The sequence below is a fragment of the Bubalus bubalis genome, chromosome 16, assembly GCF_019923935.1.
Source record: "Bubalus bubalis isolate 160015118507 breed Murrah chromosome 16, NDDB_SH_1, whole genome shotgun sequence".
NCBI lineage: Eukaryota > Metazoa > Chordata > Mammalia > Artiodactyla > Bovidae > Bubalus > Bubalus bubalis.
The window spans coordinates 28553327-28579274 of record NC_059172.1 but is presented as its reverse complement, the minus strand read 5'-3'; the positions used below and the strand labels follow the sequence as shown (position 1 = coordinate 28579274).

The 25948-nt window shown below is 39.8% G+C and overlaps 1 protein-coding gene across 3 annotated transcripts in view; it reads left to right on the top strand.

Moving 5' to 3' along the window:
- Window positions 1-25948, top strand: part of ACER3 (alkaline ceramidase 3) — a 156028-nt gene that overhangs the window by 66682 nt on the left and 63398 nt on the right. Inside the window, exon 3 of one of the 3 annotated variants that reach the window (XM_006059606.4) lies at window positions 9155-9207. The exons of 1 other annotated variant lie outside the window; for it this stretch is intronic. In XM_006059606.4, coding sequence (XP_006059668.3) covers window positions 9155-9207 — 53 coding nt within the window. Of the gene's footprint in view, window positions 1-9154; window positions 9208-22449; window positions 22496-25948 lie in introns of those variants that run through there. One more of the 3 variants, XM_025266364.3, reaches the window with a different exon arrangement.

Below are 25948 nucleotides of genomic sequence, written 5' to 3'. Positions count from 1 at the left end.
GAGAAAATCTGGCATTGTTTTGATTATGTTGAGTTTAAAATGCCTGTGAGACATTAAATGAAGCGCTAAGTAGGCATTTAAATACATGGCATTGGAATTTTAGAGGTGAGGCGTAGACATCATTGTTATAATTGGTATTTGAAGCCATGGGAACTGATGAGATCCCCAAGAAGATGAATATATTGAGAGAAAAAAGCCCAAAGATGAACATAAATACCACAGGTTCATCATCAAAGGCAGAATTTGGCATCCTGACATGTTTTAATTGCCATATTTAAAGTTTTAAAATGCTTTAATTTCCCACATTTGAAAATTGAGAGTTCCCATAAAAATTCAGATTTTTGCCTTCTCTTGAATAATTTGAAAATGCAGCATCACTAAGCCTATATTTCTATGCAGGAGCAATCAGCCTAAGCTCTGTTCTTTAGTATGGTCTGTCCAGTTAAGCACAGTCTCTACACCGTTTCTTATTTGTTTTTTTAACTTAGCATGTTTTAGTCAAATATCTCTCTAGGCACTTGAATTTACAGACCCTGATTTACATGTTAAGGATAGAAGGAGCCAACGAAAGAACCTATGCGGAAGCAACACCAAGATAGGAAGACGAGCAGAACAAGGTGTTACAGAAAACTAGAGCGGAACACGTCTTGCTTATTAAATACTATTAAGAGATTGAGGAGGATAAAAAGAGAGAAGGGCTTTTTCAGTGGTGTGAATAGATTTGAGGAAGGGATGGGGAAGAGAGGTGAGGAAATGGAGGCAGTTCTTTTGAAAACTCAGGAAAGTGAGGAAGCACAGGTAAATGGGACAGGAGGTATTAGAGACTTTGTGCACAGTCCATTAGCCAGGTGGCGATGGTGATACAGGAGAGAAAAGTGATAAAACATGAAGTACTTAGAGACCAGGTGGTGCCCTAGACCACAAGAGCCCAATTGGCCTTTGCATGGAAGAGGCGTGCTGCTGTGGGGACAGAGGGGAGGAGCACCCCGGGCCTGAGGTGGTGGCAGCACAGAACACTAACATATAACAGTGAGAATCAGCAGTGTTCACACAGAATCAGAGCGCTGTTTTAGGTTGAATATTTAGACTCAAACTGTGTGTTTGTTCTGCGTTTATATGTTCTCCCTCTGTCTCTCTGCCTGTGAATCTCTCTGACTCAGATGTTACCTTGCCAGGCAAGGCTTTCTGTTCTGTTGTCCACATTATTCCCAAATAATATTTTTTTCTCTTCGGTACTCATTTATTTCTCCTGTTATATTTTCTCAATTCATTCCTCATTTTCCTCTACTAGTCATACACACATTCTTACTTTAATGTGTAATAGTAGAGCATGGAGAAGGAAAAAGAGAAAAAAGGGAGAAAGAAAAAAAAATCAACCAGTCACCAAACACTTAATAAGTGTTCTCTATGTGCCTGGTTCTGTGCTAGCTTCTAGAGATTCTATCAGTTCAGTTCAGTTACTCTGTTGTGTCCTACTCTTTGCAGCCCCATGGACTACAGCACGCCAGGCCTCCCTGTCCATCACCAACTCCCAGAGTTTACTCAAACTCGTGTCCATTGAGTCGGAGATTCTTTAGTGAGCTATAGAAACCTGGACCATACTTTGTCTTAGAATCTTTGAATTTAACAGTGATGTTTCACTTTTAAGGTTCAACAAGTCATTGATGGGCCTTTAAAATATAGGTACCAGCACACCCACTGAATCAGGAGTTTCTGGGACAAGGTCCTAGCAATTGTAAAGATCTTGAGGCAAAATAGTGTTTTCCAAAACTGATAACTACTGGTGTAGCCAAACATTATTTCTTAGATGCCTTGTATGGTTGACTTAACTAGGGAGAAAACAGAGGAAGATTTAAGTTAGGAGGTGCCGTTTAAAATGGATCTGGCAGGCACTGCTCAGGGGAGGGAACAAGAGATATAAAAGAGGGAAGCCAAAATGGGGCAGGGCTACTCCTGTAGGGGTTGGTCTACTCTCACGTCTCAAAATGGTTCTGCTTACTGCTTGCCCAGTAAATCTTGCCTGCTTGAGTTGTAAAAATAAATAAATAAAATGGATTTGGGATATACACTGAAGTATTAAGGGGTAAAGGGACATGATGCATCCACTTTACACAGATGTTTCAGAAAGATAATAATTTATATATGCATATGTAAATTATTAAAGTTGGTAAATCTGAATAGAGCATATACAGGAGTTCATTAGACTATTCTTTCAACATTCTAAAGTTTGAAATTGTTTGACAAGGTAAAAGCTGAAAGGAATGAAAATCACAAAATAAATTGAATCTAGACGTTACATGAGATTTCAGTAAGCAGAGACAAAGGCTAGAGTCAGGTGGTGGTGGTGGTGGTTTGGTCAATAAGTCATATCTATCTCTTGCAAGCTCATGTACCTGCCAGGCTTCTCTGTCAGTGAGATTTCCCAGGCATAAATACTGGAGTAGGTTGCTATTTCCTTCTCCAGGGGATCTTCCCAACCCAAGGACTGAACCCACATCTCTGGATTGTAGGAAGATTCTTTACCGCTGAGCCACCAGAGGCAGGTAGGATTGAATAATGAAAGGGGTAAGTGTTCCAGGCTGAAAGAACAGGGTAAGCTGTGAACAAAGGCAGAACAGATTAGAAGATGATAGTGTTGAGATGAGAGAAGTAAGCAGTCAGGTGTAACTGAACTACAAGTTCGATAAAATGAACTGAATGGAGCCAAATTACAAAGCTCCATGTATGCCTTGCAAGGAGTTTAGTCTTTATCATTAAAACTGACAATCATCAAGTAGGATGCTCATTCCCCAGGTAGTGAGAAAAATGATCTGTTGGGGCAGGAAGAAAGCTGTAACTCCTCTATTTGTATTTATTTATATCATTAAAAAAATTTTTTTCTATTTTACATGTTTAAAAATACATGTAGTATCTTAACACAGCAGTGTGTATACAATTTATAAATAAATACACATATATGGAGTTCCCAAACAATTTTTTTTGCTATCAAAGTTAGGAAACTACTCCTGTAAACATTTTCCTGCCTTGTAACCACAGTGATATTTTTTTAATGCAAAAGTCAGTCCTGTTAATCTGTGTGTGCACTTATGTATTCGTGTATGTGGATGTAGTTTTTCAAAGACTTTGTGTTTAGGATGCAGTTCAAATCATAGCATGACTTTAAAAGTTCTTTTCAGTTTACTGCCTGCAAATCATGGCAATATTCTCACTGGATGCAACAATGTTTATAGTTGAAGCCAAGCTCTTTTACTTCTTTAAGTGCATTTTCATTCCTTTATGTTGGATGATCCTTCTACATAGAATGATCTCATTTTAAAAAGTTCTTTTCACCTATTTAACTCCATGTGTTACTTCCCCTGATATCCCTCTTCTGACTCACTAGACGAGGTAGTATAACCCCCTTGCATAGACTCCCGTTAGCTTTGAAATGGCCTCTCTCATATTTTTAGTGTCTTCCTAAAAGTTCTTAGGACAGGAAACATATATCTCTTATTCACTCCTTTATCCCAGTGGAAATGCTTGGAATGTTGGTAAGTGTTCGTCGCTCAGTCATGCCCGACTCTTTGTGACCCCATGGACTGCAGCCCACCAGGCTCCTCTGTCCATGAGATTTTCCAGGCAAGGATACTGGAGTGGGTTGCCATTTCCTTCTCCAGGGGATCTTCCCAACCCAGGGATCGAACCCAGGTCTCCTGCACTGCAGGCAGATTCTTTACTAACTGAGCTACAACTGCCGTGGAATGTTGGTAGTTCAGTTTAGTTGCTCATTCATGTCTGACCCTTTCCGACCCCATGGACTGCAACATGCCAGGCTTTCCCTGTCCATCATTAACTCCCAGAGCTTGCTGAAACTCATGTCCATCGAGTCAGTGGTGCCATCCAGCCATCTCATCCTGGCCTGCCTTCAATCTTTCCCAGCATCAGGGTCTTTTCCAGTGAGTCAGTTCTTCCCATCAGGTGGCCAACGTATTGGAGCTTCAGCTTCAGCATCAGTCCTTCCAGTGAATATTTAGGGTTGATTTCCTTTAGGATTGACTGGTTTGATCTCCTTGCAGTCCAAGAGACTCTCAAGAGTCTTCTCCAACACCACAGTTCAAATTCTTCAGCTCTCTTAATGGTCCAACTCTCACATCCATACATGACTATTGGAAAAACCATAGCTTTGACTGGATGGACCTGTGTTGGCAAAGTAATGTCTCTACCTTTTTGTATGGTCTCTAGGTTGGTCATAACTTTTTTTCCAAGGAGCAAGCGTCTTTTAATTTCATGGCTGCAGTCACCATCTGCAGTGATTTTGGAGCCCAAGAAAAGAAAGTCTGTCATTGTTTGAACTGTTTTCCCATCTATTTGCCATGAAGTGCTAGGGCCAGATGCCAAGATCTTAGTTTTCTGAATTTTCTGAGATTTAAGCCAACTTTTTTACTCTCCTCTTTCACTTTCATCAAGAGGCTCTTTAGTTCCTCTTCTTTTTCTGCCATAAGGGTGGTATCATCTGCATATCTGAAGTTATTGATATTTCTCCTGACAATCTTGATTCCAACTTGTGCTTCATCCAGCCCTGGCATTTCACATGATGTACTCTGCATATAAGTTAAATAAACAGGGTGACAATATACAGCCTTGATGTACTACTCCTTTCCCGATTTGGAACCAGTCCATTGCTCCATGTCCTGTTCTAATTGTTGCTTCTTGACCTGCATACAGATTTCTCAGGAGGCAGGTAAGGTGGTGTATTCCCGTCTGCTCTACTAGCTTTGGTCGTATTGATGCTTCCTAAGGCCCACTTGATTTCGCACTCCAGGATGTCTGGCTCTAGGTGAGTGATCACACCATCATAGTTATCTGGGTCATGAAGATCTGTTTTGTATAGTTCTTCTGTGTATTCTTGCCACCTCTTAATATCTTCTGCTTCTGTAAGGTCCATACCATTTCTGTCCTTTATTGTGCCCATCTTTGCATGAAATGTTCCTTTGGTATCTCTAATTATCTTGAAGAGATCTCTAGTCTTTCCCATTCTATTGTTTTCCTCTATTTCTTTGCACTGATCACTTAGGAAGGCTTTCTTGCTATCTTATCTTGCTATCTTATCTCTCCTTGCTATTCTTCAGATGGATATATCTTTCCTTTTCTCCTTTGCCTTTTGCTTTTCTTCTTTTCTCATCTATTTGTAAGGCCTCCTCAGACAACCATTTTGCCTTTTCGTATTTCTTTTTCCTGGGGATGGTCTTGGTCACAGCCTTCGTACAGTGTCATGAACCTCTGTCCATAGTTCTTAAGGCACGCTGTCTGTCAGTTCTAATTCCTTTAATCTATTTGTCACTTCCTCTGTATAATCGTAAAGGATTTCATTTAGGTCATAAGTGAATGATCTAATGGTTTTCTCTACTTTCTTCAATTTAAGTCTGAATAATAAGGAGTTCATAATCTGAACCACAGTCAGCTTCTGGTCTCGTTTTTGCAGAGTATGTATAGAGCTTCTCCATCTTCGGCTGCAAAGAATATAATCAATCTGATTTTGGTATTGTCCATCTGGTGATGTCTGTATGTAGAGTTGTCTCTTGTGTTGTTGGGAAAGGGTGTTTGCTATGACCAGTGTGTTCTCTTGGCAAAACTCTGTTAGCCTTTGCCCTGCTTCATTTTGTATTCCAAGGCTAAACTTGCCTGTTATTCCAGGTGCCTCTTGACTTCCTACTTTGCGTTCTAGTCCCCTTATGATGAAGAAGATATCTTTTTTGGTGTTAGTTCTGGAAGGTCTTGTAGAACTGTTCCACGTCAGCTTCTTTGGCATTAGTGGTTGGGCTATAGACTTGGATTACTGTGATATTGAATGGTTTGCCTTGGAAACAGAGATCATTCTGTCATTTTTGAGATTACACCCAAGAACTGCATTTCGGACTATTTTGTTGACTATGAGGGCTACTCCATTTTTTCTAAGGGATTCTTGCCTACAGTAGTAGATATAATGGTCATCTGAATTAAATATGCCCATTCCGGTCCATTTTAATTCATTGATTCTTAAAATATCAATGTTCACTCTTGCCATCTCCTGTTTGACCACTTCCAATTTACCTTGATTCATGGACCTAACATTCCAGGTTCCTATACAATATTGTTCTTTACAGCATTGGGCTTTACTTCCATTACCAGTTACATCCACATATGGGTGTTGTTTTCACTTTGGCTCCATCTATTCATTTTTTCTGGAGTTAGGAGTATACTGGGCACCTACCGACCTGGGAAGTTCATTTTTCAGTGTCCTATTTGCCTTTTCATGCTGTTCACGGGGTTCTCAAGGCAAGAATATTGAAGTGGTTTGCCATTCCCTCTCCAGTGGCCCATGTTTTTTGAGAACTCTCCACCATGACCCATTTGTTTTGCGTGGCCCTACCGGCATGGCTCCTCATTTCATTGAGTTAGATAAGGCTGGGATCCATGGAACATTGTTAAGCGCCCCGTAAATATCTGTTGAAAAGGAACTGAGGTTTTGAAGCAACAGGAACTTTCATTCATTGCTGGTAGGGATGCAGAATGGCACAGCCACTTTGAAACAGTTTGGCAGTTTCTCATAAAACATACTCTCACCATACAATCGAACTTTCCCTGGCATTTACCTGATAGAGATGAAAATTGTTGTTTACACAGAAACCTGCACACAGATACGGGTTTATTCATAATGCCATACCTGAAAGGAGCTAATCTGCCCTTTAATAGGTGAATGGAGAAATAAACTGTGGTACCTCCAGACAATGGAATATTATTCAGCACTAGAAAGAGCTGTGGTATATAAGGCCATGGACAGCCATGGAAGAACCATAAATGCATATTACTAAGTAAAAAGCCAGTCTGAAAAGGCTACTTACTGTATGATTCCAACTGTATGACAGTTTGGAAAAGACAAAACTATAGACAGTAGAAAGATCAGTGGAGTAGAGATCAGTAGAAAGATCTCTTGCCTGGAGAGTCCCATGGGCAGAGGAGCCTGGCGGACTATAGTCCATGGGGTTGCAAAGAGTCAGACATCACTGAGCATGCACACATACATGTGAATTGCATCTCAATAAAGCTAATTCATTTTAGCAAAAATTGGTGGTTTGCTTTATAGTGGCAAAATATAAAATATTATATGGAGAAAGGTGATATTCTGTTCTATTTCTTTGCACTCTAAATGGAGTTTCGAATGGGAATAAACTATAGAGATTTTTTAAAGATCAGGCTTTAATGTAATATAGTAAACAGTGACAAGAGAATATTTGGAAACGTTTGGATAAAAACAGCCCTTGAGTGAGACATAGATTAAGTGGCCAGTCTGCCTTTCAGGATAAATAGTCATCCACCTCATTTTTATTTTTTTACTTTATAGTATATTGTATGAATTTAAATAGCTCACAAGGTTTGTTTTTTTTTCTCCTGCCATTAATTTATCTAATTTTCTGATTTCTCCTTTGAAAAAAGGCAGCCACCATCCCACTTCCTCATTTCCTTAGTAAGATGAGTTCAGTATCTCTTTACTTCTCTCATCTCCTTTTGAGCACTAAAAAAATGTGATAATATTGGTACTGATTTTTTTTTAAAACAAGAGTAACAAAGGGTTTGAAATCTTCCCCTAATGGCTTTGTTGAAATGATTTGATAACATCCACATTTACTGTGTTTCTTGGGCTAACTGTTATATCCTTGAGACAGACTCCTCTGGCATCATTCTTGCTTTCTCTGGCTTCTTTCGAAAGTCCCGTCTTTTGTGTTCCTATGGTAGAGAGAGAGAGAGAGAGTGTGTGTGTGTGTGTGTGTGTGTGTGTTGCTCTCAGTCGTGTCCAACTCTTCCCAAGGACTGTGCTTCTATGGTAGTGTGTGTGTGTGCATGTGCATGCGTGCGTGCGTGTGCACTGCACTCTCAGTCATGTCCACTCCTGTGGACTGTAGTTCCTCTGTCGGTGAAGTTTTCCAGGCAAGAATACTGGAGCAGGTTGCCTTTTCTTTCTTCAGGGAATCTTCCCTACCCAGGGATCAAACCCATGTCTCCTGCATCGAGAGGTGGGTTCTTTACCAGCGGAACCACCAAGGAAGTTCACTCTATGCAATAATCTTTTTTTTCCTCCCCATTTCTCCACATACTGGTATCTTCTGTTTATCGGCCTGTCTCTTCCATTAGCCTGTATGCTTCATAAAGGCCAATGACTGGATCTTATCTTTGTACCTCAGTGTCTGTAGTTGAATTTGGCAAATAGGAAGTACTCAGTAAAGGTTTATTGAACTGAGCTTCATCACAGTAGAATCAGATGTGATCGGGAGTGATATTTATTCTGTTAATTTTTAAAGAGTCAAAGCTATAATTATTGAAAAATATATATACCCATCTTTAAGTTTTATTTTAATTGAAGCATAGTGGTATAATCTTTGACAATGATTTGATGCAGAGCATGGCCTTTGAATATAGTACCCTATAGTTCTGATTAGTCTTTTTTGCATTGAAAAACAAACAGAAAATTTTAAACCTTAAAATGAAAATGATTTATTTAAAATAGAAGCACTTGGAAAGAACTTCAAGACATGAATGTAGAATTTTCCCCAATTTGTAACATGTATCTACAGATATTAAGAGCAATTTTTATTAGCAACTCAATTTTATTGTCTGTTTTCAACATTTCTTGAAATATTTTAAATAGTTTTTATAGAAACAGTAGCTGTCTTTTTGCAGTCATATTTCTGTTAGCTAAATACAGTGGCATTAACAAGTTTGGGAACAAACAAACATAACTGATTGGTTCTTATTAAGCATATACTTCAACTATTTGGATTAGAAATACAAAGAAGTACTGAAGAGTAGCTAACCAGCTCTGAGCATTAAAACTTACCCCTAGCATCCATAATACATTTTATGCAAAAAAATGGAGAATATTGATTAATCTAGTAAATCACTTACTGGAGGGAATTTACGAGAATTTATGCTTGTTGTTTTTTTTTTCTGTTCCAAAATTTCATCAATTATAGATAGAGCTTAGGCAGGGTCTGGTATATCTTGCCACAGGATTTCATAAATTTGTTCTTAAAACTCAGTGCTTTAAAATGTCTTATTGTTTTTTCAAGTCACTCTGGCTCCCCACAAAGAATTTCATGCTAATTGTTTTTGTTTGTTTGTTTGTTTGTTTTAATTTCAGTGGTAGGAATGGGATCCTGGTGCTTCCACATGACTCTGAAATATGAAATGCAGGTCAGTAATGACAAAATTTACTAAATGCTTATTTCCCTTAATCCAGAGACACTTCATATTTTAGGAAAGAGCGAATATCTAGAGGGTGATATTGAGACAAGAGAAAAAAGATGAGATCTGTAATCCCAGGAGTTTTTACTTCAGGCCAAAGGATCCAGGTTGAATAAGTGAAGTAAAGAGGCAAGCAAAGAAGTGGTCCAGAGAGAAACCAAGCAAGAGCAGTATGAGTTTTTGACCACCTCTGTTAAGGCATGTATGGCTTTAGAGCAGGGTTAGAAAGTAAAGTGCCATACAGACATCCTCACCAAAACAATGTATTCTTATTCTTAGCTGCTATGTTCCCTTATGTGTCTTTTACGGTGTCCAGTTGAATGGTCTGGTTCCTTTAACTAGCAGGGTTTTAGAGCTATGCTAGGATTTATATTTACTGTCCTTGCTCCAAGGGGGCCATATAGGTTGTCCTGAATCTTTTAACCTCTTTGTTCCCCATTACTAACCCATAAACTTCTAGAATAACACTGTCCAATAGAAATATAATGTTGAGGTTTGTGTTGAGGTTTGACAGAAAACAAAAAAATTCTATAAAGCAATTATCCTTCAATTAAAAAATATATTTGAAAAAAATATAATGTGAACTACTTGTATAATTTCTAGTAGTCACATTTTACAAAGCCACATTAAAAAGAAATAGGTGTAATTAATTTTAATAATATATTTTAACTCAGTATATCCAAAGTATTGCTATTATTTCAACATATAATAGTCTATTAATGAAATGTCTCACAGCCTAAAATTGGGTATATATTTCACACTTGCAGTGTATTTCAGTATGCTGCTAAGTCGCTTCAGTCGTGTCCGACTCTGTGCAACCCCATAGACGGCAGCCCACCAGGCCCTGCCATCCCTGGGATTCTCCAGGCAAGAACACTGGAGTGGGTTGCCATTGCCTTCTCCAATGCCTGAAAGTGGAAAGTGAAAGTGAAGTCGCTCAGTTGTGTCCGACTCTTAGTGACCCCATGGACTGCAGCCTACCAAGCTCCTTCGTCCGTGGGATTTTCCAGGCAAAAGTACTGGAGTGGGGTGCCATTGCCTTCTCCAGTATTTCAGTATAGATTACTCCAAATGCTCAATAACCACATATGCCTAGTGCCTACTGTATTGGATAGCGCTAATCTGGAAGGACCTGTTTAATTAACAGTCTATGAATTATTAATTACAGCTATATTAAAATATGACATTCTGTAAAACAAGTGGCCTGTAGTCTTCAAAAGTATCCATGATCATAAAGTGAAAAGACCAAGGAACTGTTCAAGATTGAAGGAGACTAAAAAGACATGAGGAGTAAATATGCTGTATAAATCTGGACTGGATCCTGTGAATGTATATGTGTGTGCATGTATGTGTGTGTGCACGTGCACTTATGATATTATTGGGACACTTAGAAAAATTTAATGGGATCGGAGGATTATGTAGTAGTAATTAATCTATGTTAATTTCTTGATTTTGTTGGTGGTATTGTGGATATGTAGGTTCTTTCCCCACTGAAATGTCGTGGCACCCCTGTTGAAATCAATCAATTATAAATTTATGAGTTTATTTCTTGACTCTTGATTCCACTGACCTATATGTACCTTGATTCAGGTAGGTATGTAGTAAATTTTGAAATTGGGAGCTGTGAATCCTCCAAATTTATTCTTCTTTTTAAAAATTGTTTAATCTATTTTGGATCCCTGGCATTTATCAATTTCTGCAAAGTTAGGTGGGATTTTGAAAGTCAGTGAGTCAGTTCAGTCACTCAGTCGTGTCTGGCTCTTTGTGACCCCATGGACTGCAGCATGCCAGGCCTCTCTGTCTATCACCAACTCCTGGAGTTTACTCAAACTCATGTCCATTGACTTGGTGATGCCATCCAACCATCTCATCCTCTGTTGTCCCCTTCTCCTGTTGTCCTCAATCTTTCCCAGCATCAGGGTCTTTTTCAATGAGTCGGTTCTTAGCATCAGGTTGCCAAAGTATTGGAGTTTCAGCTTCAGCATCAGTCCTTCCCAATGAATATTCAGGACTGATTTCCTTTAGGATGGACTGGTTGGATCTCCCTGCAGTCCAGGGGACTCTCAAGGGTCTTCTCCAACACCACAGTTCAAAAGCATCAATTCTTCGGCACTCAGCTTTCTTTATAGTCCAACTCTCACATCCATACATGACTACTGGAAAAACCACAGCTTTGACTAGATGGACCTTTGTTGGCAAAGTAATGTCTCTGCTTTTTAATATGCTGTCTAGGTTGGTCATAGCTTTTCTTCCAAGGAACAAGGGTCTTTTAATTTCATGGCTGCAGTCACCCTCTGCAGTGATTTTCAGATCAGATCAGTCACTCAGTCGTGTCCAACTCTTTGCAACCCCATGAATCGCAGCATGCCAGGCCTCCCTGTCCATCACCAACTCCTGGAGTTCACTCAGACTCACGTCCATCGAGTCAGTGATGCCATCCAACCATCTCATCCTCTGTCGTCCCCTTCTCCTCCTGCACCCAATCCCTCCCAGCATCAGAGTCTTTTCCAATGAGTCAACTCTTCGCATCAGGTGGCCAAAGTACTGGAGTTTCAGCTGTAGCATCATTCCTTCCAAAGAAATCCCAGGGCTGATCTCCTTCAGAATGGACTGGTTGGATCTCCTTGCAGTCCAAGGGACTCTCAAGAGTCTTCTCTAATACCACAGTTCAAAAGCATCAATTCTTCGGTGCTCAGCCTTCTTCACAGTCCAACTCTCACATCCATACATGACCACAGGAAAAACCATAGCCTTGACTAGACGAACCTTTGTTGGCAAAGTAATACCTCTGCTTTTGACTAGGCTATCTAGGTTGGTCATAACTTTCCTTCCAAGGAGTAAGCGTCTTTTAATTTCATTGCTGCAGTCACCATCTGTAGTGATTTTGGAGCCCAGAAAAATACAGTCTGACACTGTTTCCACTGTTTCCCCATCTATTTCCCGTGAAGTGATGGGACCAGATGCCATGATCTTCATTTTCTGAATGTTGAGCTTTAAGCCAACTTTTTCACTCTCCACTTTCACTTTCATCAAGAGGCTTTTGAGTTCCTCTTCACTTTCTGTCATAAGGGTGGTGTCATCTGCTTATCTGAGGTTATTGAGATTTCTCCCAGCAATCTTGATTCCAGCTTGTGTTTCTTCCAGTCCAGCGTTTCTCATGATGTACTCTGCATAGAAGTTAAATAAACAGGGTGACAATATACAGCCTTGATGAACTCCTTTTCCTATTTGGAACCAGTCTGTTGTTCCATGTTCACTTCTAACTGTTGCTTCCTGACCTGCATACAAATTTCTCAAGAAGCAGATCAGGTGGTCTGGTATTCCCATCTCTTTCAGAATTTTCCACAGTTTCTTGTGATCCACACAGTCAAAGGCTTTGGCATAGTCAATAAAGCAGAAATAGATGTTTTTCTGGAACTCTCTTGCTTTTTCCATGATCCAGCCGATGTTGGCAATTTGATGTCTGGTTCCTCTGCCTTTTCTAAAACCAGCTTGTACATCAGGAAGTTCACGGTTCACATATTGCTGAAGCCTGGCTTGGAGAATTTTGAGCATTACTTTACTAGCGTTGGAGCCCCCCAAAATAAAGTCTGTCACTGTTTCCACTGTTCCCCATCTATTTGCCATGAAGTGATAGGACTGGCTGCCATGATCTTAGTTTTCTGAATGCTGAATTTTAAGCCAACTTTTTCACTCTCACTTTCATGAAGAGGCTCTTTAGTTCTTCTTCACTGTCTTTGGTGGAGGCATGGGTCGTTGATGGCCTGCTGCTTTGTTGGGGGCACTGAGTGTAGCAGTATGTGCATGGGACCTTTTGAAGGAGGTTATCTTCTTTACCTCCACCATAGTTTGGCCCCAGGTAAATAACAGGGAGGGAACACAGCCCCACCCATCAACAGAAAATTGGATTAAAGATTTACTGAGCATGGGGGCCATCAGAACAAGACCCAATCAGTATCCCTCTCAGTCAGTCTCTCCCATCAGGAAGCTTCCATTAGCCTCTTATCCTTCTCCATCAGAGGGCAGACAGACTGAAAACCACAATCACAGAAAACTAACCAATCTGATCACATGGACCACAGCCTTGTCTAATTCAACGAAACTATGCATTATGCCATGAAGGGCCACCCAAGACGCATGGGTCATGGTGGAGAGTTCTGACAAAATGTGGTCCACTGGAGAAGGGAATGGCAAACCACTTCAGTATTCTTGCCTTGAGAACCCCATGAATAGTATGAAAAGGGATTTTGAAAGAGATTGCATTAAATCCATACTTTGGAAAGTATTGCCATCTATATATTAGGGCTTCCAATATTTGAATACAGGGTATCTTCTCACTTATTTAAGTCTTTTAAATTTCTTTCAATGATGTTTTATAGTTTATGTGCAAATCTTGACTTCTTTTGTATAGGTATTCTTTTTGATGCTATAAATGAAATTGTTAATTTCATTTTCTGATTTCTCATGCCTATTGTATAGAAATAACAATGATTTTTGCCTATTGCTCCTATTCCTGCAGCCCTCTTGAACTTGTTTTTACCTCTTACAGTTTTATGTGTATATGTATATGGATTCGTTAGGGTTTTTTGTCATATGTAAATAGAGATAGTTTTACCTCTCTTTAGCAATTAAATGCCTTTCACTTATTTTTCTTGCCTAACTGCCCTGACTTGGACTTCTTGCACAGTGTTTTATTTTTAATTGAAATATAGTTAATTTACATTATTATATTAGTTTCAAATGTACAACATAATGATTCCGTATTTTTACAGATTATATTCCATTATAAATTACTACAAGATAATGGCTGTGGTATGCTATATATCTTTGTTGCTTATCTATTTTATATTGGTATGCTATGTATCTTTGTTGCTTATCTATTTTATATGTAGTACTTTGTATCTATTAATTCTACACTCTAATTGTCCTTCCCCTCTTCCTCTTCTCTTTGGTAACCACAAGTTTGTTTTCTATATTTGTGAATATGTTTCTGTTTTGCATGTATATTCATTTGTATCCTAGACACTGTTGAATAGAAGTGGAGAGAACAGACATCCTTGTTTTCTTCCTATCTTAAGAAGAAAGCTTTCAGGTTTTCACCATTAATTATAATATTAACTTTATTAGGCTGACGAAGTTCCCTTCTATCTCGTTTGAGTGTTTTTATCAAGAAAAAGTGTTGGAATTTTCAGATTTTTTCTGTATCTCTTGAAATGATCGTGTGGTTTTTCTTCTTTATTATATTAGTATGGTCTACTATGTTGATTTATTTTCACATATCATACCAACGTTGCATTCCTGTGCTAAATTCCATTTAATCAAGGCATATAATCTTGAGTGAATATCCTTGTAGGAAACGTGCACTAAACTACTTTGGAGTTGTGGAACCTCATGTCACTGGCTGACTCAAATGATTCAGGGAGAAGAAAATTATTTTTATTGTACTTTAAACAGAAAAACATTGGACATATACTTTGACCCAGTAATTGCACTCCTAGGATTGCTTCCTAAGAAAGTAATCAGAGATAGAGAAAAGATGTTTCACAAAGATATTTATCAGAGCATCACATGTGATAAAGAATTTTAAATGATCTAAATGTTTAACAGTAGGAAGGTTTTTTGGAATTCCCTGGCCGCCCAGTGGTTACAGGGCTCAGCACTTTCACTGCTGACACCTGGGTTAATCCCTGGTTGGGGAACTGAGACCCCACAGGCTGTGAGACGTGGCCAAACAAAAAGAAAACAATAATTTAACAGTTGCTAAATATTCTGTGATATACCTAAAGTAATATTTTTGAAGACTGTTTACATGGGAAAATATTATAAAGATGTAAAACTTTGTGTAATATGATATCAATTGTATAAAGAATAATGAAAAGACTGGGAGGAAGTACATTTTGCCTCTCCTTTCCCCTTTTTACAAAGTTTGTAATCTGTGGCCCTCAGTAATAATAATTGTCACCCATCCATATAGATACCCTTAAAGCCCTCTTGATTTTTAAGTAATATTTAGCCCAGATCAAACTCAATTACCTGCCTACTATGTGCCTGAACTGAGTAGCTAAGTATTGTTCATAGAAGTCACATCCCTTTGTTGAGTGACCTCACTTTTAAGTTATTAAACAGAAATTGCAAATAAGCACTGAATGCCACAAAGCAGTGCAATTACATTTCCCTCATAATTTCACTTCCCAGAACCATTATTTTACACCTGTTTCCTTTTTTAGATTTCTTTTTATATCTCTTTTGGCCTCATACCCTGTGCTCCTTGCTGATATCTTCTTCAGTATTTCACTGAGAATATAGACAGAATCAGTCAAGAATTCCCTCATCTTTCTATCATCACCTTCTTCCTCCTATTACTGTGGAAGAACTATACCAAACCTGTTAAAGGCCAGTGTCACCTTCCTGGGGCTCTGAATTTATCCCCTCCCACTCAAAGACTTCACTCCTGTGGTTCCATACCCCACCCCAGTCTCTTGCTCTGCCACAGTCTTTAGAAAGTCACTACATTCTGTCACTGCCATCTGCGTCAAACATGCTCAAATAGTTCCTATGTTTTTAAAAATTACTCCTCCATTGACATTGTGTAAAACTCAAGGTTTTAGCTACTGAGTCAGTGTTCAGTTTTTTATCACATCAAAACCACTTGATTTTCTCCTCTCTCTACTCAGTTCAGTTCAGTCACTCAGTCATGTCCGACTCTTTGTGACCCCATGGACTGCAGCAAGCCAGGCTTCCCTGTCCATCACCAGCTCCCAGAGTTTATGCAAACTCATGTCCATCAAGTCAGTGATGCCATCTAACCGTCTCATCCTCTGTCATCCTCTTCTCCTGCCTTCAAATTTTCCCAGCATCAGGGTCTTTTTTTCTCTCTACTCACCTCTCTCTATTTCCCTCCCATCCCAGTTAGGTATCTCTTCCCTTCACTTCACAGAAATTGCTGTTGCCAAGGTCAACAGTGACCTTCATCTTGCCAGATTCAATATACATTTTTATCACCTTATTTGACCTCTCAGTAGCATTCTATACAGGAGGTGGTGATCAAAACCATCCCCAAGAAGAAGAAATGCAAAAGGGCAAAATGGTTGTCTGAGGAGGCCACACAAATAGCTGAGAAAAGAGAAGAAGCTAAAGGCAAAGGAGAAAAGTAAAGATATACCCATCTGAGTACAGAGTTCCAAAGAATAGCATGGAGAGATAAGAAAGCCTTCTTCAGTGATCAGTGCAAAGAAATAGAGGAAAACAATAGAATGGGAAAGCCTAGAGATCGCTTCAAGAAAGTTAGAGATACCAAGGGAACATTTCATGCAAAGATGGGTACAATAAAGGACAGAAATGGTACACACCTAACAGAAGCAGAGGATATTAAGTAGAGGTGGCAAGAATACACAGAAGAACCATACAAAAATGATCTTCATGACCCAGATAACCATGATGGTGTGATCATTCACCTAGAGCCAGACATCCTAGAGTGTGAAGTCAAGTGGGCCTTAGGAATCATCACTATGAACAAAGCCAGCAAAGGTGATGGAATTCTAGCTGAGCTATTTCAAATCCTAAAATATTATGCTATGAAAGTGCTGCAGTTAGTATGCCAGCAAATTTGGAAAACTCAGCAGTGGCCACAGGATTGGAAAAGGTCAGTTTTCATTCCAATCCCAAGGAAAGGCAATGCCAAAGAATGTTCAAACTACTACACAATTGCACTCATCTCACACACTAGCAAAGTATTGTTCAAAATTCTCCAAACTAGCTTCAACAGTATGTGAACTGAGAACTTTCAGATGTTCAAGCTAGATTTAGAAAGGGCAGAGGAACCAGAGATCAAATTCCCATCATCCGTTGGATCATCAAAAAAGCAAGAGAGTTCCTTAAAAACATCTACTTCTGTTTCATTGACTACACTAAAGCCTTTGACTATGTGGATCACAACAAACTGTGGAAAATTCTTCAAGAGATGGGAATACCAGACCACCTTACCTGCCTCCTGAGAAATCTGTATGCAGGTCAAGAAACAACAGTTAGAACTGGACGTGGAATAACGGACTGGTTCCAAATTGGGAAAGTAGTACATCAAGGCTGTATATTGTCACCCTGCTTATTTAACTTATGTGCAGAGTACATCATGTGAAATGCTGGACTGGAAGAAACACAAGCTGGAATCAAGATTGCAGGGGGAAATATCAATAACCTCAGATATGCAGATGACACCACCCTTATGGCAGAAAGAGAAGAGGAACTAAAGAGCCTCTTGATGAGAGTGAAAGAGGAGAGTGAAAAAGTTGGCTTAAAGCTTAACATTCAAAACACACAGATCATGTCATCCAGTCCCATCACTTGTTGGAAATAGATGGGGAAACAATGGAAACAGTGACAGATATTCTTTTCTTGATCTCCAGAATCACTGCAGATGGTGACTGCAGCCCTGAAATTAAAAGACACTTGCTCCTTGGTAGAAAAGCTATGACAAACCTAGACAGCATATGAAAAAGCAGAGACATTACTTTGCCGACAGAGGTCCATCTAGTCAAAGTATGGTTTTTCCAGTAGTCATGTATAGATGTGAGAGCTGGACTGTAAAGAAGGCTAAGTGCCAAAGAATTGATCCTTTTGAACTGTGTGGAGAAAACTCTTGAGCATCCCTTGGACAGCAAGGAGATCAAACCAGTCAATCCTAAAGGAAATCATTGAAAGGACTGATGCTGAAGCTCCAATACTTTGGCCACCTCATGGGAAGAACTGGCTCATTGGAAAAGACCCTGATGCTGGGGAAAATTGAAGGTAGGAAAAGAAGGGGGCGACAGAGGATGAGATGGTTGGATGGCATCACTGACTCGATGGACATGAATTTGAGCAAGCTCTGGGAGTTGGTGATGGACAGGGAAGCCTGGCGTGCTGCAATCCATGGTGTTGCAGAGAGTCAGGTACGACTGAGTGACTGAGCTGAACTGAACTGAGCATTCTATACAGTGTTTACTTTTTCTTCATGTAACAGTTATCTTGACTTCCTGGTTTTCCTTGTCTTATGGAAAATGAAATTCCCACAGCTTTTTTCCTTACTCTACTAGCCACTCTTTTGCCCTGAGCCACCTTCTCTGTGGGCTTCCCTGGTGTTTCAGTGTTAAAGAATCTGCCTACTAATGCAGGAGACATGGGTTCGATCCCTGGTCTGGAAAGATGCCCAGGAGAAGGAAATAGCAACCCAGTCCAGCATTCTTGCCTGGTAAATCCCATGGACAGAGGAGCCTGGCATGCTACAGTCTATGGGGTTACAAAGAGTTGGACATTACTCAGCAACTGAATAGCAGCAATCTTCTCTGTATTCCCTCCTAGGTGATCTTATATAATCTCTTACCTTTGAATGTGACCTATACACTGATGATTCAAAACATCTCTATTCAGTTCTGATCTCACCTCTTAGCTATAGATTTGTGTATCCAAGCATGTTTGACATATCATAGACATTTCAGTCTTTAACATGAGCAATACATAATTCTTTATTTCTTTTCCCATAACTATTCCTCCCTGGTGTTCCCCTGTGATGGCCTCACCCACCCATTTGCTGAATGGAAATGGGAATGGAAACATCCAAAAACCTGGAGTCATCCCTGATTTCTTTCTTTTCCTCATCCCTCATATTTAATTTGTCCTTCTGATTTTATTTTTAATGTATATCTAGATCTGCCTACTCTCCCTGTTTTTACTGCTTCCACCTTAGTTTAAGAAATCACCAACCCATTTAGTCAATCACAAGTGAATAAAAGAGTTATATTGAAATATTAAATTATAGAAACTCCTGCTCTATGGGTTTACATGCAGCTATAGTTCTCTCTGCATTTCTGCATTTAGCAAATTTCCTGCAGTAAATATGAAGTACTTTTGTGATAAGAAAAATTCGTGTTTATGTTTGTTTTAAAGAAGAGACTTTAAAGACGCCAGAGGTGCTTTGGTGGAATAATACTACTAACAAACCAGTCAGAATACCTTTCATCCTAAAGCAGACTGCCTCCTAATATTAGGGATATTTAACTCAGCATTGAGTTTTATTTATGTGGTAAGATTATCATATTTTCCAAAGATGTTCACACCCACATATCCCATCCCACCTGCTTTTCTTGCAAGGTAACATTGACTCTCCTCAAGAAATGGAATCTTTGTTGCCCTTGAATACTGGGCAAGACTGTGACTATAGCAGATTCAAAGCTATGTGACATCCAAGTTTGAATCACAGAAAGCAATACAGCTTCTGCCTAGTCTTCCTGGGATGCTCAGAACCCAGCATCATATTGTAAAGAAGCCACTTGCAAGGGCCAAACATAGATGTCTTTGCTGTACCTCACGCGTAATCCCCAGACTTTAGCCCGCGTCAACTGCCAGAAAATTGAGTGAGCAAGTCTTTGGGTGATTCCAGCTCCCAGTCTTTCGGCTATCCCGGCTCACACTGAGTGAAGTAGAGATAGACTGTCCTCTCTCAACTCTGCTTTCAATGCGTATGAATGAGCAAAGTAAACACTGCTATTTTAAGCTGCTGAATTTTGAGGTGGTTTTTTAATACAGTGACATATGACCAGAACAATTTAAAAACTTCTAGTCTAAATCTTTGCATGCAGTATTCTCTGACATTCCCTTAACACATGTTTTCTAAGACTTAGATAAATTTTAAAATTTCAAGGATCATTCCTGCTGTCTACTGTTCCTAAAATGTTTACCCTGGAAGTTAGTGTGTGTGTCTTCCACACATGAGGAAACTGGGCTAGTGTGCTTAGACAGGATATCAGACAGGACTAGGTGCCTGAGCTTGGGTGGTGATGTAGAGGCTCCCCAGCTTCGACCTGGCTATGTATTCAAATGAGAGACCTCAGAATAGTGAAATAACTAAAAATCTAGTCATAATGCCTGAGGAAGGAACTGGGAATGTTTAGCCTGAAGAAGAGAAGATATGCTCAGTTACACCCTCTCAGCTGTATGCACCAGACTTTCTCTTTGCATTTGTTTATGTCTGGCCTCTCTCTTGTGGACTATTCAGTTTGTCTTTTAAACTCTCAGGCAAAGTTGTAGCTCCTCTAGGAAGCCTTCCATGGCCTCAGGGTGAGATTTGTACCCCTCATGTGTTCTTTCATAACACGCTTCATGCATCTGTATTACTGCCCTTATCCATGTTATTTTATTTGTATTTATGTGTCTGACTTCTGTAAGAGAATGTGAATTACCGAGGACCAAGGATTGTCTAGTTGACCTTGGTATACTTATCCCTTGGGTCTTGCATATACCACAACATAAATGTTTTACAAATCAGTATTTAAAGTTGACACTAGGAGGACCAGGTTTATTCTGTGTGGTTCTAGTGGGGTTAAAGATTGAGCCATCTTGCTCAACATAGGGAAGACTTTCTTAGCCAATAGATAGTAAGGGCTACCTTAGAAGATCTTGAGTCCTCTGTCTTTAGAGATTTTCAAGCATAGGCTGGACAGACACTTTCATCAGTTAAAAAAAAAGTTTTTTTTTGATACCTAGCTAACAGGTATGCCCAGGTAAAGAATATATAATCCTTCTTTCAAGAAATCTGTGTTCTAGGGTTGAAGATAATATGCTAGTGAATGCAATGATGGAGGTATATACCAGGTGCTATAGAAAGTGATTGTTAGGGCGAGGAGGTCAGAAAAGGGATTTCACACAAATTCAGACACTTGTTTGAGTTAAATTGTCAAAGATGAATAGGAATTGGCCGGGCCAACTGGAACCCACAATTGTGAATAGGTTTGGCTTCTGGGTGCTGAAAGCAGCACTGATAGACTATGGTTGTAGCCGTGCAGTGGGAGAATGGATGTGGTGATGATGGTGGCAGCGCTGTCAGTAATAAGAGCTACCATTTGGTACATTATTGAGTACCTGCTCAGAGCAGGCATCGAACTAAGTGGAAGGAGATGTGGTTTAGGGAGCTCACCACAGGCCCGTCAAAGCCTCATGGACTTTATCCTCTGTGAGTCATTATTTTAACCTGCATTTTGAGCAGAGGTGGGACACACTTTGATTTGCTGGTAAACTTTGTTGTTGGCAAGATTGTCACCAAGATAACATCACATTTGGATGGACAAGATGGCCTTTGACCCTGAGATCTTTGGCACTATGTTTTTGTCGTTATTATCATGCAGTTTTATCAACTTCATGGACAAATTTTACATACACCTTATTTCATTTGCCCTTTTTCTACACTATTGTGATTTTATGTGCTTGTGTAACTGGGCAGAAATGAAATATGACCCATTTTATCAATGATTGAGGAGGAAGGAGGCGTCATCAATATTGAAGGATTTGTTTAAATAGCTTCTCCATTTTCTTAATGTAAACATAAAATGATCATAAATATTCACTGCAAGTTCTCCCTGTCTTGCCTCCTTCCAGGATAAATTGGGCTCCACAGTGTTAGGCTGTTATTTGTTAGGCACAATCGCTGAAGCAAAGTGAAAAATGGCAGAGTTGCCACATATCTGCCTCTGGTGGTCAGCAAACCATTTCACCAGCCTGAACTTAGTTTTTTGTAGCTATAGAGAAAGTGGAGGCCTGTTTTTATTCCTGCACACACTGAGCACAGCAATTATTGACAGTTCTGTATTAAGAATGCTTTAGAGCTAGAGTGCGGAGAAGGCAATGGCACCACACTCCAGTACTCTTGCCTGGAAAATTCCATGGACAGAGGAGCCTGGTAGGCTGCAGTCCATGGGGTCGCTACGAGTCAGACACAACTGAGCAACTGAGCAACTTCACTTTTCACTTTCATGCATTGGAGAAGGAAATGGCAACCTGCTCCAGTGTTCTTGCCTGGAGAACCCCAGGGACAGGGGAGCCTGGTGGGCTGCCGTCTATGGGGTCGCACAGAGTCGGACACAACTGAAGCGACTTAGCAGCAGCAGCAGCAGGGCTAGAGTGATATTTTCATTAGATTTATTGTTCCTAGGTGGCTGCTACATGAGTTCCAGTTCTGATTCTACCATTTTACTGGCTGTTTAAGCATAGTCATGCCACTTAATCTTGCTGAGCCTTAATTTTCTCATTTATCTAATGAGTCTAATAATACCTGTAGGAGTATTATGAGGATCAGTTTATTGGCATATGAAAAGACCATCATAGGATCTATTAATTAAGTGTCTAATAAATGTTAATTTCCTTCCTTTTTCTTCAGTCAGTCAGAATGTTTGAACCACCATTACTGATCCATGGTTAGTGATTCATTCCTGTAAGTAGTATTGAATTGTGTGTGCCCTTATGGAGGCTTTTCCTGACTCCTTCCTCGTGATCATTGTGTCACGTTTTTGTGGCAGCCAGTCAAGAGCAGTACATTTGGGAGTAGGATTAAGGACAGCATTATAGAGAAGGGGTAGAGATAATTGGTGTGGGCAGATGGCCGTCACATAAGGGGTGAAAAGTAACAACCAATGGACAATTTAGAATCATAGAACCTTAATATTAAAAGAGATTTTTAAAATTTAGTCCAAATTTGTAAATTTTAGAAATGGAAGAATAGCCCAAGAGAGGGAAAGTTATCTGACTAGAAGTTAGGGACAAGATTAGGACCCACATTTGTTTTGTTTTGTTTCATTTTAGGACTTTATCTTGCGTTGATGATTATAGGAGCTTTAAGTTTTTAGGAGACTTCTCCCAGATTTTCTTTTCATCTATTCACTCATTCAATTCATTCTTTTATGTGTTCACTAACTGATATATACAGTTACTGATAATCCTGGGGAGGGTAAAAATTGAAGAAATTTTTTCTTTGTGTTCTTCTGCTATTTCTATGTATTCTGTACTGAGCATGTAATATGTTTGATGTTAGTGGAAAAATGCTATTAAAAGAATATTCATGTATTTCAACTAAGTAAAAATAATTATATTTATCCTAGAAACTAAAACCAAAGAAAAATGTTCACTTATAACTTTGTTTATAATACAAAAACAAAAATAGCTTAAATGTTAGGTAGTAATATAAGCAATATCAGACTTTATAATGTCAACAGCAGATGTTCTGGTTATAAATAAATACTACCCTTCTTTCTCCTTTGCTCCCTATTTCAGTGAATGAAACCACCTTACATCTAAAACCCAAACCAAAACCTGTGATTGATTTCTAATTTCTCCTGCTTTTCTCACTTCTAGAAACTCTAAAACCTCTTGATTCAACTTCTGTATAATAACTCTTGAGTGCATCTACCTCTGGCTCTCTCCATCTGCCTCTGCCTTAATCCATTATCTCCAACCCAGATTCCTATAACTGGTTCCTAATTGATGTCCCTGCCTCCCCCATCAGCCTTTTTACTGAAATAGAAATACTCTTACCTTTTTCCCTTCAGAGCGTTCTCCACACATACTTGATCTGACACCACATATTTACTACTGTACTAGTCATCTCAGGCTGTATATTGTCACCCTGCTTATTTAACTTCTTTGCAGAGTACATCATGAGAAACACTGGGCTGGAAGAAGCACAAGCTGGAATCAAGATTGCCAGGAGAAATATCAATAACCTCAGATATGCAGATGACACCACCCTTATGGCAGAAAGTGAAGAGGAACTAAAAAGCTTCTTGATGAAAGTGAAAGAGGAGAGTGAAAAAGTTGGCTTAAAGCTCAACATTCAGAAAACGAAGATCATGGCCTCTGGTCCCATCACTTCATGGAAAATAGATGGGGAAACAGTGTCAGACTTTATTTTTTGGGGCTCCAAAATCACTGGAGATGGTGACTGCAGCCATGAAATTAAAAGACACTTACTCCTTGGAAGGAAAGTTATGACCAACCTAGATAGCATATTGAAAAGCAGAGACATTACATTGCCAACAAAGGTCTGTCTAGTCAAGGCTATGATTTTTGCAGTGGTTATGTATGGATGTGAGAGTTGGACTGTGAAGAAAGCTGAGCACCAAAGAATTGGTGCTTTTCAACTGTGGTGTTGGAGAAGACTCTTGAGAGTCCCTTGGACTGCAAGGATATCCAACCAGTCCATTCTAAAAGAGATCAGTCCTGGGTGTTCATTGGGAGGACTGATGCTAAAGCTGAAACTCCAGTACTTTGGCCACCTGATGCGAAGAGTTGACTGAGTGGAAAAGACTCTGATGCTGGGAGGGACTGGGGGCAGGAGGAGAAGGGGACGACAGAGGATGAGATAGCTGGATGGCATCACCAACCGATGGACATGAGTTTGAGTGAACTCCGGGAGTTGGTGATGGACAGGGAGGCCTGGCGTGCTGTGATTCATGCAGTCACAAAGAGTCGGACACAACTGAGCGACTGAACTGAGTCATCTCAGGCTGCCATTACAAAATACCATAGACTAGATGGTTTAAACAATAGATTTTTTTCAGGGTATCAGCATGATCAGATCTGGTGAGAGAGCTCTCTTCCTGGCTTGGAGTCAGCCACCTTCTTGCTAGTTTTCTCGTGTCCCTTCTTAGAATTAATTAATTAATTAATTCCATCATGAGGGCCTGGCCCTCATGACCTCATCTCACCCTGATTACCTCCCAAAAGACTCTTCTCCAAATACCATCAGATTGGGGGTTAGATCTTCAGCATATGAATTTGTGTTTGACACAAATATTCAGTTTATAACAACTTTATTATCTTCTGTATTCTTGATGCTCTGGCACATGAATATACAAGGGATAGCCAGTTCTTAGATACAGCAAAACTACTCAGCCTGAACTGTGCCTTTTATATGCAAACTAACCAATTCAGAACCCATTCTCTAAACTACCTCTTACACTACAGGAGGCAGTATTTCTCTGCCCTAATCATTTCAGTGCCAGGTACCTGGTAGTGCCAGCCATGAAATCAGAAGACAATTGCTTCTAGGCAGGAAAGCGATGACAAACCTAGACATTGTGTTGAAAAGCAGAGACATTACTCTGCTGAGAAAGGTTCGTGTAGTCTTTACAGTGGTTGCATACGGTTATGAGAGCTGGACTGTAAGGAAGGCAGAACGCCAAAGAATTGATGTCTTCCAACTGGTGCTGGAGAAGACTCCTGAAAGTCCCTTGGACAGCAGGGAGATCAACCCTGAATATTCACTGAAAGGACTGATGCTGAAGCTGAAGCTCCAGTATTTTGGTTATCTGAGGCACACAGCCAACTCATTGGAAAAGTCCCTGATGCTGGGAAAGATTGAGGGCAGAAGGAGAAGAGGGTGTCAGAGGATGAGATGGCTGGATGACATCACTGATATAATGAACATGAACTTGGGCAAACTCTGGGAGATGGTGAGATACAGGGAGGCCTGGTATGCTGCAGTCCATGGGGTTGGAAAGAGTTGGACTAGGCGACTAAACAGTAGTAGCAACAACCAGATAACTAGAGATAACGCCTATATCCTAGAGCCCCTTGAAGTTATTCAAATTAGTCAATTCTAAACCTGCTTACCTTCCCTTGCCTTGCATTTCTTAGGGAAACAGCTATAAAGGCTCTTGCCCATACCTTCCTCTTGCTCTTCTGCCTCCTGACTGACCCTGGTGCTTTCCTGTGCTGCTCTGCATGGCAAGGCAGTTCTCTCTTGGGAACTGTGAATAGCAAACTATCTTTTCCTTCTTTTTCTTTTTGAAGGAGGAGAGTTCCCCCTTAATTTTCATCTCCTATTTTGTTTGTTTGCTTGTTTTTGACCTTGCCACAATGTTTGCAGAATCTTAGCTCCCCAACCAGG